At 31.1% G+C, this 16,835-nt stretch overlaps 6 protein-coding genes and 2 pseudogenes across 8 annotated transcripts, besides 8 other annotated features; 5 read left to right on the forward strand and 3 right to left on the reverse strand.

Moving 5' to 3' along the window:
• Positions 1 to 64: 64 nt before the first annotated feature.
• Positions 65 to 1,213, forward strand: TVAGG3_1037480 (uncharacterized protein; the record flags this gene model as incomplete). The annotated part of the gene is made up of 1 exon (XM_001328389.1): positions 65 to 1,213. One exon carries the CDS (start codon positions 65 to 67, stop codon positions 1,211 to 1,213), a length of 1,149 nt encoding a protein of 382 aa, XP_001328424.1.
• A 1,381-nt stretch (positions 1,214 to 2,594) lies between these two features.
• Positions 2,595 to 2,622: a terminal%2Cinverted (terminal inverted repeat of Mariner transposon ID:TVAGG3_1037490).
• Positions 2,595 to 3,898: a mobile genetic element.
• TVAGG3_1037500 lies at positions 2,675 to 3,802 on the reverse strand (annotated as a pseudogene). Its single transcript has one exon. A coding segment is annotated over exon 1 (1,128 nt).
• Positions 3,871 to 3,898: a terminal%2Cinverted (terminal inverted repeat of Mariner transposon ID:TVAGG3_1037490).
• A 1-nt stretch (position 3,899) lies between these two features.
• On the forward strand, positions 3,900 to 4,391 carry TVAGG3_1037510 (uncharacterized protein; the record flags this gene model as incomplete). The annotated part of the gene is made up of 1 exon (XM_001328387.1): positions 3,900 to 4,391. One exon carries the CDS (start codon positions 3,900 to 3,902, stop codon positions 4,389 to 4,391), a length of 492 nt encoding a protein of 163 aa, XP_001328422.1.
• A 72-nt stretch (positions 4,392 to 4,463) lies between these two features.
• Positions 4,464 to 5,389: a mobile genetic element.
• A 273-nt stretch (positions 5,390 to 5,662) lies between these two features.
• Positions 5,663 to 6,430, forward strand: TVAGG3_1037530 (chromatin organization; the record flags this gene model as incomplete). The annotated part of the gene is made up of 1 exon (XM_001328386.1): positions 5,669 to 6,343. One exon carries the CDS (start codon positions 5,669 to 5,671, stop codon positions 6,341 to 6,343), a length of 675 nt encoding a protein of 224 aa, XP_001328421.1.
• Positions 6,431 to 6,517: 87 nt separating this feature from the next.
• On the reverse strand, positions 6,518 to 7,682 carry TVAGG3_1037540 (histone acetyltransferase protein; the record flags this gene model as incomplete). The annotated part of the gene is made up of 1 exon (XM_001328385.1): positions 6,532 to 7,629. The coding sequence occupies one exon, from the start codon at positions 7,627 to 7,629 to the stop codon at positions 6,532 to 6,534; it is 1,098 nt and encodes a 365-aa protein (XP_001328420.1).
• A 510-nt stretch (positions 7,683 to 8,192) lies between these two features.
• On the forward strand, positions 8,193 to 9,044 carry TVAGG3_1037550 (protein ubiquitination; the record flags this gene model as incomplete). Its single annotated transcript, XM_001328384.1, has 1 exon — positions 8,193 to 9,044. One exon carries the CDS (start codon positions 8,193 to 8,195, stop codon positions 9,042 to 9,044), a length of 852 nt encoding a protein of 283 aa, XP_001328419.1.
• Positions 9,045 to 10,411: 1,367 nt separating this feature from the next.
• Positions 10,412 to 10,439: a terminal%2Cinverted (terminal inverted repeat of Mariner transposon ID:TVAGG3_1037560).
• Positions 10,412 to 11,716: a mobile genetic element.
• On the forward strand, positions 10,508 to 11,636 carry TVAGG3_1037570 (annotated as a pseudogene). The gene has a single exon. A coding segment is annotated over exon 1 (1,129 nt).
• Positions 11,689 to 11,716: a terminal%2Cinverted (terminal inverted repeat of Mariner transposon ID:TVAGG3_1037560).
• A 1,968-nt stretch (positions 11,717 to 13,684) lies between these two features.
• Positions 13,685 to 13,811: a mobile genetic element.
• Positions 13,812 to 15,055: 1,244 nt separating this feature from the next.
• Positions 15,056 to 16,723, reverse strand: TVAGG3_1037590 (armadillo (ARM) repeat-containing protein family; the record flags this gene model as incomplete). Its single annotated transcript, XM_001328383.1, has 1 exon — positions 15,132 to 16,583. The coding sequence occupies one exon, from the start codon at positions 16,581 to 16,583 to the stop codon at positions 15,132 to 15,134; it is 1,452 nt and encodes a 483-aa protein (XP_001328418.1).
• Between the last annotated feature and the right edge of the window lie 112 nt (positions 16,724 to 16,835).

The raw sequence follows: 16,835 nt of genomic DNA on the forward strand, positions 1-16,835 counted from the left end.
TATTGATGGAATCGAACACAGATCTGATCTTATTACTGTTGGTCCATACGGAACATATGCACATATGTTCCAAATAGATCTTGATGAGAGAGAAAGACAAGTTAACGTAAAAACATGGATGCAATCAACTCCAGATCATGTTGAACCAGCAGAAAAGAACAGTAGATCAAAAATGATAGATACTACAGTAATGATCACAAAGACTCCAGAAGTTAGACTCGATCCACCAAATGATGATTTCTATGCCACAAGCGAAATAATGAGTATTGGATATAAAATTAAGGATGAAGGCGAATTTAACATTACATGTTATGTAGACAATAATTACAAGGCTTCAAAGAAAGATAACGCAAATGGCAATTGGAAGTTAGGTACACTTAATGTCCCACTTGATGGTGTCAATTATTATACAGAAGGTGGAATTATCTCATCTACAACACACAAATTAAGAATAGAAGTTACAGATCCATATGGTTCTAAAGTTACTAAAGAAAAAGTATTTTACATAAGGAACCCAACTGAAATTACAAATGTCGAAATTTCTAAATATTCATATGCTCAAGATGAAAATCTTCAAGTCAAAATTACATATAACGATGCAGATTCTGATAAATTCTTAAAATTCTTCTGCAAAGTTGGTGATAATATTCAATTATTAAATTCAAAGTCTTCCAGAGGAAGGAATGGACAATCAATTACATTTGGTTACAAGCCTACTTTTGCCATTCCACCAGAACAATATACATTTGAATTCTTCATTTCAGTCGTATCAAATCCAGATTTCAACAATCCACCAAAGAATGGCATTTCAAGAGTTTTCCCAGTGACAATTCAAAAGACATTCAAACCAACTTTGACTTTGAATGCAATTTCCCCACTCAAATATACACCTAATTCAGTGATTTCATTATCAGGACAGGTTTCCGGTGATGGCGATGTCACACTTAAATTCTACAAGGATGGTGTTGCAATGAAACAAACAGCTTCCATTGAAGACCAAACTGACGTAATGAAAGACTTCACAACTGATGAGTTTGTTATTCCATCAGATTATGCTTATGGATCATACACAATTACAGTCAAGGCCCAGACAAAGGCTCTAAAGAAGGAAGTTTATGAAAGTGAAGGAGTTGAGATACAATTCATGGTTATGAACAAACCATCAATTGGTAACTTCCAAATGTATGACGCAACAGTTGAAAGATATGGCTAATTTGCAATGACAGGCCAACTTACAGATCCAGATAAAGATAAACCAATTTACTTCTTCGGTCAATTTGAGGATGAACAACCATTTAGATTCAACTCATACACAACAAAGTCAAAAGGAGGTTCAGAACCACAAACAATTGTCATTTCAACTAATCTTGCGACACTAAAGGTTGGCAATGTTGATTTGAATGTCTGGGCTTCAAGTTCCGATAAGGCTTCTGGTTTAGAAAGATTCGAAGTATCTAATATCTACCCAGTTAAATTCTATATCAACAGCGCTCCAGTTTTCTATGTAACATTCACACCAAGTGAACAATATCAGTACATGACTAGAAACAGCAATATCCAAATGCAAGTTTACATCCAGGATGATAAGAATGTTGTTCTAAACTATTATCTTGACAGCAAGAAGTTCAAGACTCAAGACATCGATGTTTCTCAAGGATCATACAACAATATTCTTACATACACAATTCCAGCCGATGAATCATACGAATGGCATACATTGACATTAGAATGTCTTGATAATTATGGAACAAGAGCTGACATCACATTTAATCTTGTTTACTATGTCGAGGATCAGCCAAAGATCCTTAATGCTACATTTGAACCATCATTTGCTCTTCAGGGAGAAACAACTAAAATCAGGGTTCAATATGCCGATCTTGATACACACAAACCACTTTACTTCTGGGCTCAATTCGGAGATCAGTTACCAGAAACACCATTCTATTCAGAATTTTCTGCGGGTGGAACCGAAACACAAGAATTCGTAGCTGGTATCAAGATCCCAGCTAACCTTCCAGTTGGTCAAAGAACAATCAAGATTTGGTGCGATGATTATCAGGATCCAGAACAAACAGAAACTCCATTTGCCTCTGCTAAGTTCTCAGCTCAACTCCAAGTCACATACACTCCAACAATGGAAATCACACAGCCGACGAAGACTGTTTACAAGGATGGTGACCAGATAGTATTCTCTGGTGAAATCAATGCCAACAACAATGTTGTTCTCAAGTACTCCATCGGTGATAAGGAACTTTCTGAAACAACAACGATTCGTGTCGAAACAGCTCCACAGCCATTCACAGCTAAGGTCACAATCCCAGTTGACTACAAGTTTGGTGAATACAGCTTGAACATCTATGGTGTAGACACTAATGGACTCAAGACAAGCTTGAAGAAGATCGATTTCACACTCCGCAACCCACCAAGATTTATCACTTCTAACCTTGTCAATGATGTCATCAAGCAGGGTGACCCACTCCTCATCAGCTTGACAGTTCGTGACCCAGATGTTGGTGATGACATCAAGATCTACACAGCCATTGATGATCAGCCAGATCAACTCAGTACAACACTTCAATCCACAGGTGCTGATATAGGGTGTCCAAAGGTGTGTTTAGCACAAACCTGAATACTGCGAATAGAAATAAACAAGTTACATATATATAAAGTTTATTTAAATATAATCACCATTGGATTCAATCACGCGTTCGCAGCGATCGATCCAGGCTTGAAAGACACGCTTTAAATCATCATGAGAAAATTGTTCAAATTGCTCTCTTACAAAATTTTCAAGATCATCTGGACTCGCGAATTCGCGTCCTTCAGCTCTCTTTTTAGCGTGCCGAATAAATAAAAGTCAGAGGGTGCAATATCAGGTGAATAAATTGGGTTTGGAACAACTTTGACATTGTTTTCCACCAAGTAATTCATTACCTTATGACTTTTGTGAACTCTTGAATTATCAAAATGAATTGCAAACTTTTGTTTTTGTTGTTTGGATTTCTCAAACTCATCAGAATTGATAATTTGAGTAAGAACATTGTCAATTAGATACTGAGCATTCATCGTATTAGGTTTTTGAAGAATATCAATTGCGATGATGCCATTCACGCCCCAAAAAACCGACAACATCATCATTGGTGTGTCAATTTTTTTCTTCGGGAATGTTTGCGGATTTTCATCCTTCGGGATCCACATGATTTTGGCTTCTGTTGCATATTGAAACCAAGACTCGTCCCCTGTTACTAAAAAGCGAAACTTCTTGGATTGATACGCACCCAATATAGAGAGGAGCTCTTTCGAAGATTGGACTCTAGATTTTTTTTGAACTGAATTAAGGTTGTGCGGAACCCAACGTGTATACGCTAGTTTGTAGTTCAAATAATTGTGCAGATAATAACTGACTGTTGTACGTGGTATCTTTGTCATCTCCTCTATCCTTCTGAGTGATGCTCTTGGGTCTTCATCTAGCGCTTGAAGAATTGCTTTGATTTTTCTTTGATCCGGCGATTTTTTGTCAATTTTTATGATGGGCGCCTTTTTGTTCATGAAGTGATACATCCTAACATGATACGTTACAGTGGAATAGCTAGGAGCATCCATACCGAAGCATTTTACCAATGTCTCGTAGATTTTTTTACAGTCTTTGCATTTTTTTGCAAGAGCGAGGATGTTTTCTTTATGATTCATTAAAAAAATGAAAAAAAAACCCGCCAAAATTTCCCGCGAAACCGCCTCTTGTCTCAAAATTCATTTTATATCCCGGCATGGCGCCAAAATACAACATACTCATCATATACATATATTCATATTTTTTATTATATATTTATAATCAGCATATATCTCCTTTAATAGTCTCATATAGAGCGCTGTGCTAAACGCACCTTTGGACACCCTATATGACAACAACAGTTTCTGTTGTCCTTCCATACGATATCACAATCGGAGACCACAAGGTCAACATTCACCTCGAAGATCAGACAAAGGAGGCTTCATCCCAAGTTACAATTGCATTCACAGTCGCTTCTGCGATTGATAACAACGAGAAACCATCTAATGGAACAAGCAATGCTAACCAGAACAGCGCCCAGAAGACAAGTAAGGCTTCATTAGGCGGCATCTATGCAGGCATTGCCATCGTTTGCTTAGTATTAGTTGCACTTCTCGTTGTCGGTGCAGTCCTCCTTATCAAGAAGAAGGGATCTTCTCAGCCACAAGATTCCGTCAGTGATCACAGTGACCTTGAGGAAAGAGAAACTCAAGTATTAAGCACAGCAACATCTGTCACACCAGAGGAAGTTGCAACACATGATAACCCATTATTCAGCACAAACGAAATTGCACACGATAATGATCCATTCTCTGATGAATTTGAAGAACAACCAATTTAATTCATCAGTCAAGCGGTTTTTAAAGTAAAAATAATTTTTTAATAATTTTTTATCTCTTTTTTCTTATCAAATAAAGGTGACCAAACTATTTTTTGAAAGTCCGCCATAACTTTAATGGTACTATTTCAGCGTGTACAATGAATACAAAAATTCTAAGAGTGCCACATAAAATAGTACTTTAGACTTGAGTTAATGCTACCAAGCAAATGTTAAAAAGATGACTTTAGTGTTTTGATAATCAAAGATTAAAATCATTATTGTCTAAATCAATAATCATAACGACAGAAGTTAATGTTTTTTTTCATCAGTGCTTTAAATCCACTTTTAAAAGTATACCTCAAAAATCAAAATATCAAAAAAAATTGGCCGATAGGTTTGGCTTTAATTTTTGTCTGCTTTTATGATTTGAATATGGATGTTATATATTTTAAAAGTTGAGCCAAATTCACCAATAGATTTTTGAGATTTGCAAATACTCAATAATTTTCAGCGTGTTATCTTTTATTAAAAGAACTATTTGGTTTCAGTATCATATAAATTGATATTTACTTTCTATTTGAACCTTCATTTAGCTAATGATTTAATAATACAGATTTCATCTAGTCCTTATAAGAGAATTTTGAATTTGTTATAATAAAAAAACAAACAGATATAGCTTACACTTCTATAATAAAGATACCTTTTATAGAAATCAGTATGAAATGTGTTTTGGCTTATTGGAAGCATATCAGACATAATCGCCATAATCAAAAAATCTATATACCCAATAAGTAATAAATTTGTCGATATAGATTTTCCATAAAATTAGTTTTTAGTCTGATCTTAAAATAAATTTAATTTTTTATAAAAAAAATCACATTTAAAAGTACCTTTTTAGTAGCTCGAAATCCTGTTGGTGGATTTCGGGCGTACTTCAAAATTAGCTTTTCTTCTACATATGCAAGCTATATTTTAAATATGGAGCAAATCGGATCGGCGAAAGGAGTTTAGTTACCTTTTATCAAATACTCAATTATGAACTAACAAAGGAACAAATCTGATAAAACATTCAGTGATCATGGATTAAAACAAGATCAATACAGCTGATGTTTTGAAACAGATTTTTACAGAATATTATTACTCGAATCTAGATTGATTCATTATTGGGATATAAGAAATGATACATATTGTGGAGGTTCAATTAGTAAGCAAATGAAAGTTGCTTAATATTATCCTCTTGCAAATAAGAATTATATAATTGAGGGTCAAAACAAAATTTAAAGGTACCAACAATTTTTATGAGTGACAAAGATTTAATCATTGAAAAAGAACTTATTTTTAGCCACTTAGCACGTAGGCTTGCTAAACAGACGCAATTCAAAACACACCATTGGGAAATTTTCTTATACAGCCCAACTGGAGAAGATCTTTCGAAATGGATCGACTGTGTTACATTTCGCTTACATGAATCGTTTGAAAGACCTGAAAGACCAATGACTCATGAACCCTATCGTGTTTCAGAAGATGGATGGGGTGAATTTGAGGCAAGGATTGATATTGCACCAAAAAATGCCATACCAATAACTCTGGTTCATAACATCACATTTCCTCCTCAAAATTCAGTGAAACCATGTATAATTGAACGAAAAAGAATGAAAATCGTTTTTCGAAACCCTGCTCTATTACTTTACGAAGGACTCACCACTGCTCCATTCGCATGGAACAAAGTGAAGCGTCTTAAGAAGCATAACCCAGATTCAGACGCCGAAATTTTAGATCGGCCTTCCAGCGACTTATTTTTAGAAAAGAAGTGGATGGAAGAACTTGTTCGAGACAAATCAAAACAGATACGTGACGAAATTTCAGAATTAGCTCAGCAACAGAAAGAACAAAGAAATCGAATAATGTCGCTAATACAGAAGATAGAAGTGTTTGACCCTGACCTAGCGGATGCAGCTAAGCTGTTTGTTTAATATATTTTTTGTTATTATTTGTTAAATATTTTCAATAGAGGTTAAAATTTTTAAAAACTGCCTCAAGACGGGTTTCAAGATATGAAAAAACGATACCTATTACTTAGAGACAAATTAAAAAAGTTTTTCATAAAAAATTTTTAAAAATTAAAGAATTAAGATACAAAAAATAACTTTTATTACAAATATTAGACCTTTTCGCCTCTTCTATGGCCCATTTTATACTCTTCGAACAAAGTTGCAGCGTATTTTTCAAGATCAGCTGCGTGCTTCGAGTAAACGCTTGAATCACCATTATATTTAATACAATTGGTAAATATAAGCCACATATCGTCTCGAAATTGTTGAAGTGTTTGGTATTTTCCGGAATTTACATTCTTTTCTAGCGTAGAGAGGTCCATTGGCTTCTTAACGATATCCAGATAACGGGGTGCATCTGTTAAGTTGACTGGTTGAAGAAATGGCCAAGCTTTCGAATGTAATTTGGCTTTTTGAACGATAAGACGCATCTGATTAGCAACATCGAAGTGGGCTTCTTGGTCTATTACTATTCCTTGGACTCTTTTAATTGGCCATGATGTTGCGTGGTTTAATGGAAAATCTGGTAACAATTTCGACACGAAACGCTTTTGTTCATCTGTAATATCATGTAAGTATAAGTAATCTACGTCCTGTTGTATCTTACAATGAATTAAAGTCGCTCCAATATAATCTTTGATATATCTGCACCATCTTTCACGTGGGAAGCATATTTTTAGTGAAAACCCTTGGCGCTTGAAATAGTTGACAGCGGAATTGTCTGCATAAGTCAAGATGTTGTTGATTCCTTGTACTTGGAGACATCTTTTGACGCAGGCCATGACGTATGCACCATAGCCACGTACTTGCACGCGCGATGAGATAGCGCAAAATGCAATTTCTGCAAAGTCTCTGTCGAAAAACGGTCTGTAGCAAATTCCACCGAGAATATTGCCTTCCCTGATGAGAATAACTGTAAAGTGCTTTTTGTTGAAAACAAGCCTCGAGATGTAATGCTCAGGCATTTCACTAAGTTCAGCTTTGAATATGTTTCTCGCCATTGTAAGCCAAACTAAGGCTTGATTTGTACCATCATTGGTGATAAGTCTGACATTAAGATTTTCTAAATACTCACGAAAGTTCTTTGTCTTAAGCGAATCTTCAAGAGAAACATTTAAATCTTGAGCGCACATCCGATACATTCCTTCAGCTGGTGGATCTCGAACTGGATCATCCCATGATGGATATTGCGGTGGCTTCCGTTTCATAAATGGATGCGGAGGCCCAAAAAGACGCCTCATTTCAAATCTGCCATTTTGTTAGTTTACATTCCATATTTTAATTTTGGGAAAAGTTCAATTAAAATATATTCTCATATGTGAGAAAATGTAATTTGATATGCGTTTTGAAGTTCTAGAATTTTGACATATAAACTTTATTTTTGTCAAAAAATTATCATCAAAACAGACCATGATGAATATTTCATCGACCAATACTATCTTATTTGATATTAAGAATTCGAAAATTTGATACCTTACATGGAAATATTCATTAAATTTAAAAATATTTTTGAGATATTTAGATAATGTAAAATTTTGTAGTTTGAAAATATCAATATCAATGGATGCACCAATTCAATGATAATTCTACCATATATAATGTACTCATCAGAACAATTTTGCTTCTTTTCCTTCGAATATCTTATTTGCAATTTTAGGCTGTTCTGAACTATGTATCTAATATTTAGATCAGATACCAATTCAAAAAATCATAAAGACAAATCCAATTTTTTTCCCTCAAAAGTGCCACAGCCAAAAAAATTTTGCAAAGAATGTCAAGTTCTGAGCAATCAAAAAATGAAGCTGGATATTATTTTAATGATACCAAGCCAATGGAAATATTTGAATACCCTAGTCAAGCATCAAAACTTATTTGGGGTGTCAATACCAATAATATTTTACAAATATCTTCACAAATTATAGAATTCATTAAAACAAACAAATTATCTATCCAAATGCCACTTTACCTGATTGATGCTTTTTCACGAATTCGTGTTAAAGATCTTAAATTATTTGCAGAACTTTACCAAAAGATATTAAACGAATTCTCATGCATTATCGTACCTGAAAATGAGAAATTGATGGCACTACTACATTACAAAGGAATCAAATTTGAAAATTTCAATCCTGAATGGGAAGAAGAACAAATTCTTAATTTGTTTTCATCAGAATCTCCTTTATATTATATCGCATGGGATAAAGTTGATGATCTTAAAAGTAAATTCCCAAATCTTAAAATTAATGAGAGAATAGGTCGGATATTCACGCCACTTGATTGTGCAATTAGATATGGATCAGAATTGTGTTTCAATTACTTGAAAAATTTAGGAGCTGAATACACTGAATACTCCGAAAGTTTTGCTGTTCAAGGCGGAAATAAAAACATTTTTATGCAAATGATAGAAGATGGTAAATCATTTGATAACACGATAAATATTGCATTGGATTATCGAAACTATGAAATTGCCGAGTATCTTAAATCAAATTTTGGACAAACTCCTGATTCAATAGCAGAAAGTATGTATTTCGGAAATTATGATGTTGCATCTTATTTACTTACTAATGGAGGAGATATCAACAAAATTTATAATCTCTTTCTTTTCATATTTACCATTATTTTATAAGATTCGCTTTCTTTTCAAATTTATCATTGTTTTATATAATTCTCTTTCTTTTCATATTTATCATTGTTTTATATAATTCTCTTTCTTATCATATTTATCATTGTTTTATTACATCTTCTTTCTTTTCATATTTATCATTCTTTTATAGAATTTTAGTTCTTTTTATATTTATCATTGTTTTATGATGTTCTCTTTCTTATCATATTTATCATTGTTTTATATAATTCTCTTTCTTTTCATATTTATCATTGTTGTATTACATTCTCTTTCTTTTCATATTTATCATTGTTTAATACAATTCTCTTTCTTTTCATATTTATCATTGTTTTATAGAATTCTCTTTCTTTTCATATTTATTATTATTTTATGAATTTCTCTTTCTATTCATGTTTATCATTGTGTTGTATAATTCTCTTTCTTTTTATATTTATCATTATTTAATGAAATTCTTCCAATATTAGTGATTGTCCTCTTAGTATTGCAATCAAAGCAAATTCAATAGATATTGTCAAATTCTTAGTTGAACATGGTGCTGATGTTAACAAGGAACTTATTCTCTTTCTTTTCATTTTTATCATTTCTTTATGAATTTCTCTTACGATTCATTTTATCATTGTTTGATGATAATCCATTTCTTTTCATATTTATCATCACCTTATTACATTCTTTTTCTTTTCATATTTATCATTGCTTTATATAATTTTCTTTATTTTCTAATATCTCATCATTTCATGATATTCTATTTCTTTTCATATTTATCACTTGTTTATTTCATTCTCTTTCTTTTCATATTTATCAATATTTTATGAAATTCTCTTTCTATTTATATTTATCATTGTTTTGTTGCATCTTCTTTCTTTTCATATTTATCATTCTTTTATCACATTCTCTTTCTTTTCATATTTGTCATTGTTTTATGATATTCTCTTTCTTTTCATATTTGTCATTGTTTTATGATATTCTCTTTCTTTTCATATTTGTCATTGTTTTGTTGCATCTTCTTTCTTTTCATATTTATCATTCTTTTATGATATTATCTTTCTTTTCATATTTATCATTCTTTTATGATATTATCTTTCTTTTCATATTTATCATTCTTTTATGATATTATCTTTCTTTTCATATTTATCATTCTTTTATGATATTATCTTTCTTTTCATATTTATCATTCTTTTATCACATTCTCTTTCTTTTCATATTTATCATTTTTTCATGATATTATCTTTCTTTTCATATTTGTCATTGTTTTATGATATTCTCTTACTTTTCATATTTGTCATTGTTTTATTACATCTTCTTTCTTTTCATATTTATCATTCTTTTATGGAATTCTCTTTCTTTTCATATTTATCATTTTTTTCATGATATAGGGTGTCCAAAGGTGCGTTTAGCACAGCGCTCTATATGAGACTATTAAAGGAGATATATGCTGATTATAAATATATAATAAAAAATATGAATATATGTATATGATGAGTATGTTGTATTTTGGCGCCATGCCGGGATATAAAATGAATTTTGAGACAAGAGGCGGTTTCGCGGGAAATTTTGGCGGGTTTTTTTTTCATTTTTTTAATGAATCATAAAGAAAACATCCTCGCTCTTGCAAAAAAATGCAAAGACTGTAAAAAAATCTACGAGACATTGGTAAAATGCTTCGGTATGGATGCTCCTAACTATTCCACTGTAACGTATCATGTTAGGATGTATCACTTCATGAACAAAAAGGCGCCCATCATAAAAATTGACAAAAAATCGCCGGATCAAAGAAAAATCAAAGCAATTCTTCAAGCGCTAGATGAAGACCCAAGAGCATCACTCAGAAGGATAGAGGAGATGACAAAGATACCACGTACAACAGTCAGTTATTATCTGCACAATTATTTGAACTACAAACTAGCGTATACACGTTGGGTTCCGCACAACCTTAATTCAGTTCAAAAAAAATCTAGAGTCCAATCTTCGAAAGAGCTCCTCTCTATATTGGGTGCGTATCAATCCAAGAAGTTTCGCTTTTTAGTAACAGGGGACGAGTCTTGGTTTCAATATGCAACAGAAGCCAAAATCATGTGGATCCCGAAGGATGAAAATCCGCAAACATTCCCGAAGAAAAAAATTGACACACCAATGATGATGTTGTCGGTTTTTTGGGGCGTGAATGGCATCATCGCAATTGATATTCTTCAAAAACCTAATACGATGAATGCTCAGTATCTAATTGACAATGTTCTTACTCAAATTATCAATTCTGATGAGTTTGAGAAATCCAAACAACAAAAACAAAAGTTTGCAATTCATTTTGATAATTCAAGAGTTCACAAAAGTCATAAGGTAATGAATTACTTGGTGGAAAACAATGTCAAAGTTGTTCCAAACCCAATTTATTCACCTGATATTGCACCCTCTGACTTTTATTTATTCGGCACGCTAAAAAAGAGAGCTGAAGGACGCGAATTCGCGAGTCCAGATGATCTTGAAAATTTTGTAAGAGAGCAATTTGAACAATTTTCTCATGATGATTTAAAGCGTGTCTTTCAAGCCTGGATCGATCGCTGCGAACGCGTGATTGAATCCAATGGTGATTATATTTAAATAAACTTTATATATATGTAACTTGTTTATTTCTATTCGCAGTATTCAGGTTTGTGCTAAACACACCTTTGGACACCCTATATTATCTTTCTTTTTATATTTATCATTGTTGTATCACATTCAATTTCTTTTCACATTTATCAATATTTAATTGCATAATTTTTCTTTTCATATTTATCATTGTTTAATTCAATTCTCTTTCTATTCATATTTATCATTGTGTTGTATAGTTCTCCTTCTTTTTATATTTGTCATTATTTAATGAAATTCTTCCAATATTAATGATTGTCCTCTTAGTATTGCTATTAAATGGAATTTAACCGAAATTGCCAAATTCTTAGTTGAACATGGTGCTGATGTCAACATGAAACGCAATCTCTTTCTTTTCATATTTATCACTATTTTATAGAATTTTCTTTCTTTTCATATTTATCATTGTTGTATTACATCCTCTTTGTTTTCATATTTATCATTGTTTTATGGAATTCTCTTTCTTTTCATATTTATCATTGTTTTATAGAATTCTCTTTCTTTTCATATTTATCATTCTTTTATGGAATTCTCTTTCTTTTCATATTTATCATTGTTGTATTACATCCTCTTTCTTTTTATATTTATCATTCTTTTATGGAATTCTCTTTCTTTTCATATTTATCAATATTTTATGGAATTCTCTTTCTTTTCATATTTATCATTCTTTTATGGAATTCTCTTTCTTTTCATATTTATCATTGTTGTATTACATCCTCTTTCTTTTTATATTTATCATTCTTTTATGGAATTTTCTTTCTTTTCATATTTATCATTGTTGTATTACATCCTCTTTCTTTTTATATTTATCATTCTTTTATGGAATTCTCTTTCTTTTCATATTTATTATTATTTTATGGAATTCTCTTTCTTTTTATATTTATCATTCTTTTATGGAATTCTCTTTCTTTTCATATTTATCATTGTTGTATTACATCCTCTTTCTTTTTATATTTATCATTCTTTTATGGAATTTTCTTTCTTTTCATATTTATCATTGTTGTATTACATCCTCTTTCTTTTTATATTTATCATTCTTTTATGGAATTCTCTTTCTTTTCATATTTATCAATATTTTATAGAATTCTCTTTCTTTTCATATTTATCATTGTTTTATAACATTCTCACCATATTAATGAATGCCCTCTTAGTTATGCAATCCTAAATCATTCAATAGAAATTGTCAAATTCTTAGTTGAACATGGTGCTGATGTTAACAAAGAACTTTCTCTCTTTCTTTTCATATTTATCATTGTTTTATATAATTCTCTCTCTTTTCATATTTATCAATATTTTATAGAATTCTCTTTCTTTTCATATTTATCATTGTTTTATGAATTTTTCTTTCTTTTCATATTTATCATTGTTTTATAGAATTCTCTTACTCTTCATATTTATCATTGTTTTATTACATTCTCTTTCTTTTCATATTTATCATTCTTTTGTAGAATTCTCATTCTTTTCATATTTGTCATTGTTTTATAAAATTCTCATAATATTAATGAATGTCCTCTTAGTATTGCAATCAAAGATAATTCAGTAGAATTTGTCAAATTCTTAGTTGAACATGGTGCTGATGTTAACAAAGAACTTATTCTCTTTCTATTCATATTTATCATTTCTTTATGAATTTCTCTTTCTTTTCATATTTATCATTGTTTTATTACATTCTCTTTCTTTACATATTTATTATTATTTTATGGAATTCTCTTTCTTTTCATATTTATCATTGTTTTATTATATTCTCTTTCTTTACATATTTATTATTATTTTATAGAATTCTCTTTCTTTTCATATTTATCATTGTTTTATAAAATTCTCATAATATTAATGAATGCCCTCTTAGTATTGCAATCAAAGATAATTCATCAGAAATTGTCAAATTCTTAGTTGAACATGGTGCTACTAATACCAAATAATTCTTTATCTAAATGCGCGACTCAAAAGTATTTTCGAGAAGCTATTAACGAATTAAAATAAATAACATTTAATTTAATTTGGTTATTGAATTTTTTCCTTAAGGGTGCACTTATGCCCCTATGACACGGCTTTCAATTCGAATGTTTAAGGTTAATTTTAAATGACGCTTCACGCCGGTTATCAGAAATTTGAATTAAAATCAGATGAGTGTAAGTGCAGCCTTAAAATTTCAAAAATTCTTTGCATGAAATTGAGGGTTTTACATTGGGTGCAAAAAATACACAAAAACGATTATTTAAATATTAGTAAGGATACATTTAACTCTTTCTGACATGCTCTTACAAAGGTGAAGACAGTTTGTATTGCAAGAAATATAAACATGAAACATGTTTGTATTGCAAGAAATATAAACATGAAACATGTTTGTATTGCAAGAAATATAAACGTGAAACATGTTTGTATTGCAAGAAATATAAACGTGAAACATGTTTGTATTGCAAGAAAAATAAACATGAAACATGTTTGTATTACAAGAAATATAAACATGAAACATGTTTGTATTGCAAGAAATATAAACGTGAAACATGTTTGTATTGCAAGAAATATAAACGTGAAACATGTTTGTATTGCAAGAAAAATAAACATGAAACATGTTTGTATTACAAGAAATATAAACGTGAAACATGTTTGTATTGCAAGAAAAATAAACATGAAACATGTTTGTATTGCAAGAAATATAAACGTGAAACATGTTTGTATTGCAAGAAATATAAACATGAAACATGTTTGTATTACAAGAAATATAAACGTGAAACATGTTTGTATTGCAAGAAAAATAAACATGAAACATGTTTGTATTGCAAGAAATATAAACGTGAAACATGTTTGTATTGCAAGAAAAATAAACATGAAACATGTTTGTATTGCAAGAAATATAAACATGAAACATGTTTGTATTGCAAGAAATATAAACATGAAACATGTTTGTATTACAAGAAATATAAACGTGAAACATGTTTGTATTGCAAGAAAAATAAACATGAAACATGTTTGTATTGCAAGAAAAATAAACATGAAACATGTTTGTATTACAAGAAATATAAACGTGAAACATGTTTGTATTGCAAGAAAAATAAACATGAAACATGTTTGTATTGCAAGAAATATAAACATGAAACATGTTTGTATTGCAAGAAATATAAACATGAAACATGTTTGTATTACAAGAAATATAAACGTGAAACATGTTTGTATTGCAAGAAAAATAAACATGAAACATGTTTGTATTGCAAGAAATATAAACGTGAAACATGTTTGTATTGCAAGAAATATAAACATGAAACATGTTTGTATTACAAGAAATATAAACGTGAAACATGTTTGTATTGCAAGAAATATAAACATGATCCAACAAGGCTTTTTACACAATAAAGCAACATGCCTCCAAAATAAAATGAATAATTTCAATATTAAAAAAAATATATAATAAACATAATTTAAAACGTAATAAAATATAAACAAAAAAATATATACATAATAAAAAAATTACTCATCGTCTTCAAAAACGAAATCTTCTTCTTCAAAATCTTCATCTTCTTCCAAATCTTCGCATTCTATCAAATAATCATGGCCAAAAATCTTAATTGCGTCCTCTTTCGCATTTTCGTCAATGCTATTTTCCCTTGATTCGTAACAATCTTCGTCTTCTTCGAAAGCTTCAGCGGATGGCATTGGTCCACCATAAGGACTACGAATCAGCTCCTTTGTGTGCTTGTATTCGTTGTTTATGAAGGAATTCCAATCCGGAGTGGCCGTTCTTCCGTTTTTAGAGTCCTTCTTGTTGATAATATCAGCGAACTCGAGGAAGAAAGCTCTGTTGACGTTAAATGTCTCCGATCTGTAAGCATCTATTATGGCCTCTCTTAATTTGAGGTCTCTGATCAAATTGTAGAAGATATCTTCATCCTGCATCTTTTCTATTGAGTGCAGAATGGTCAAAAATACACTATGGACCTTGGAATGATTTGGATATTTTTGGAGTTGGCGGAAAGTGTATTTTGCGATCATAACAAGCTTGTTCGTGACATCTTCACCTGCTTTGGAGATGTTTGTAAGCAAATTTAGGGCTGGATCAAGATATATTTGGTAGATGGGCGCGGAAGTGATTCTTTCCACAATATTTGGTATGTTTTTAAGTATAATATACCATGTTGAATTGTAAATTTTGTTCTCTGATCGTGTTTCTTCATCATCATACATATATGTGTTAATAACGTCATTAATTATCTGAAATGAGTATCTGGAAATGCTGGGGTTCTGACTAAGAGCGAGTTGGAAGATTCTTTCAAAGATTCTCGAGTCTTCAAACAGTTGAAGTTGAGTAAAATTTTCAGGATTTATGATAATGTTGCGAAGAAGAAGGAGGGAATACTCACACAAAGGTCCCTCTGTGTCAGTAAAACTTGTTAGGAACTTGGCGGCTCCGACTTTACGAATGAAATTCGCTGTATGTTGTCGATGATCGTTTGTGATGAAAATAAGAAGGTCTAAGATAGCAGGATGTTGTACTTTTCTAAATAGCTCTTGAATTAAGTTGACCGTGGTGTCATAACGCTCAAGAACACCGCTATTTGTATTTCTTATTAAATAATAAAGAATTTTCGTAAAAGAAACGATTCCAAATTCGCAGTGATTGCCTTCTTGCCTAATGTACTGCATTAAATGTGTTATTACATCATTAAGCAATTCTGGACTATAGAATGAAAGTCTTGAAGTTAGACAGGATCTGGCTTTCTCTTTGACAACTTTAGGGTATCGATCTTTCGAATCAAATACGATATCGAAAAATTCTTGGATATGGTCGGAGAGATAATTTGTTATTTCACTTGCGCGTAATTGAATTGCCGGAATTAAATCTTCTTGTTGAAGAAGTGTAATAAGGGTGCATGTTGGATGTGTTAAAATAGCTTGTAGGTTATCAAACGACTTAGACTTCATAAATTTTTGCAATGGTTATTTTCCCGCGGACGGTTTTGGTTTGACACCGCTGTGAATAGAGTTATAAAATTTTGGAGCCGAATAAGAAAAAATATAATTTCTATAAGTAATAGCAGAAAATGGATTAATCAAATCTTAAAAATTTTGAAAAATTTTTAATTCTGAAGAAATCTTTATTTCAAAAGTTCATAAAAATCAATTTTGATATAATCATCTAGTTGTGCTTAGAATCTAATTTTAAACATGAAATTT

Source organism: Trichomonas vaginalis, chromosome I (genome assembly GCF_026262505.1).
Source record: "Trichomonas vaginalis G3 chromosome I, whole genome shotgun sequence".
Taxonomy (NCBI): Eukaryota; Parabasalia; order Trichomonadida; family Trichomonadidae; genus Trichomonas; species Trichomonas vaginalis.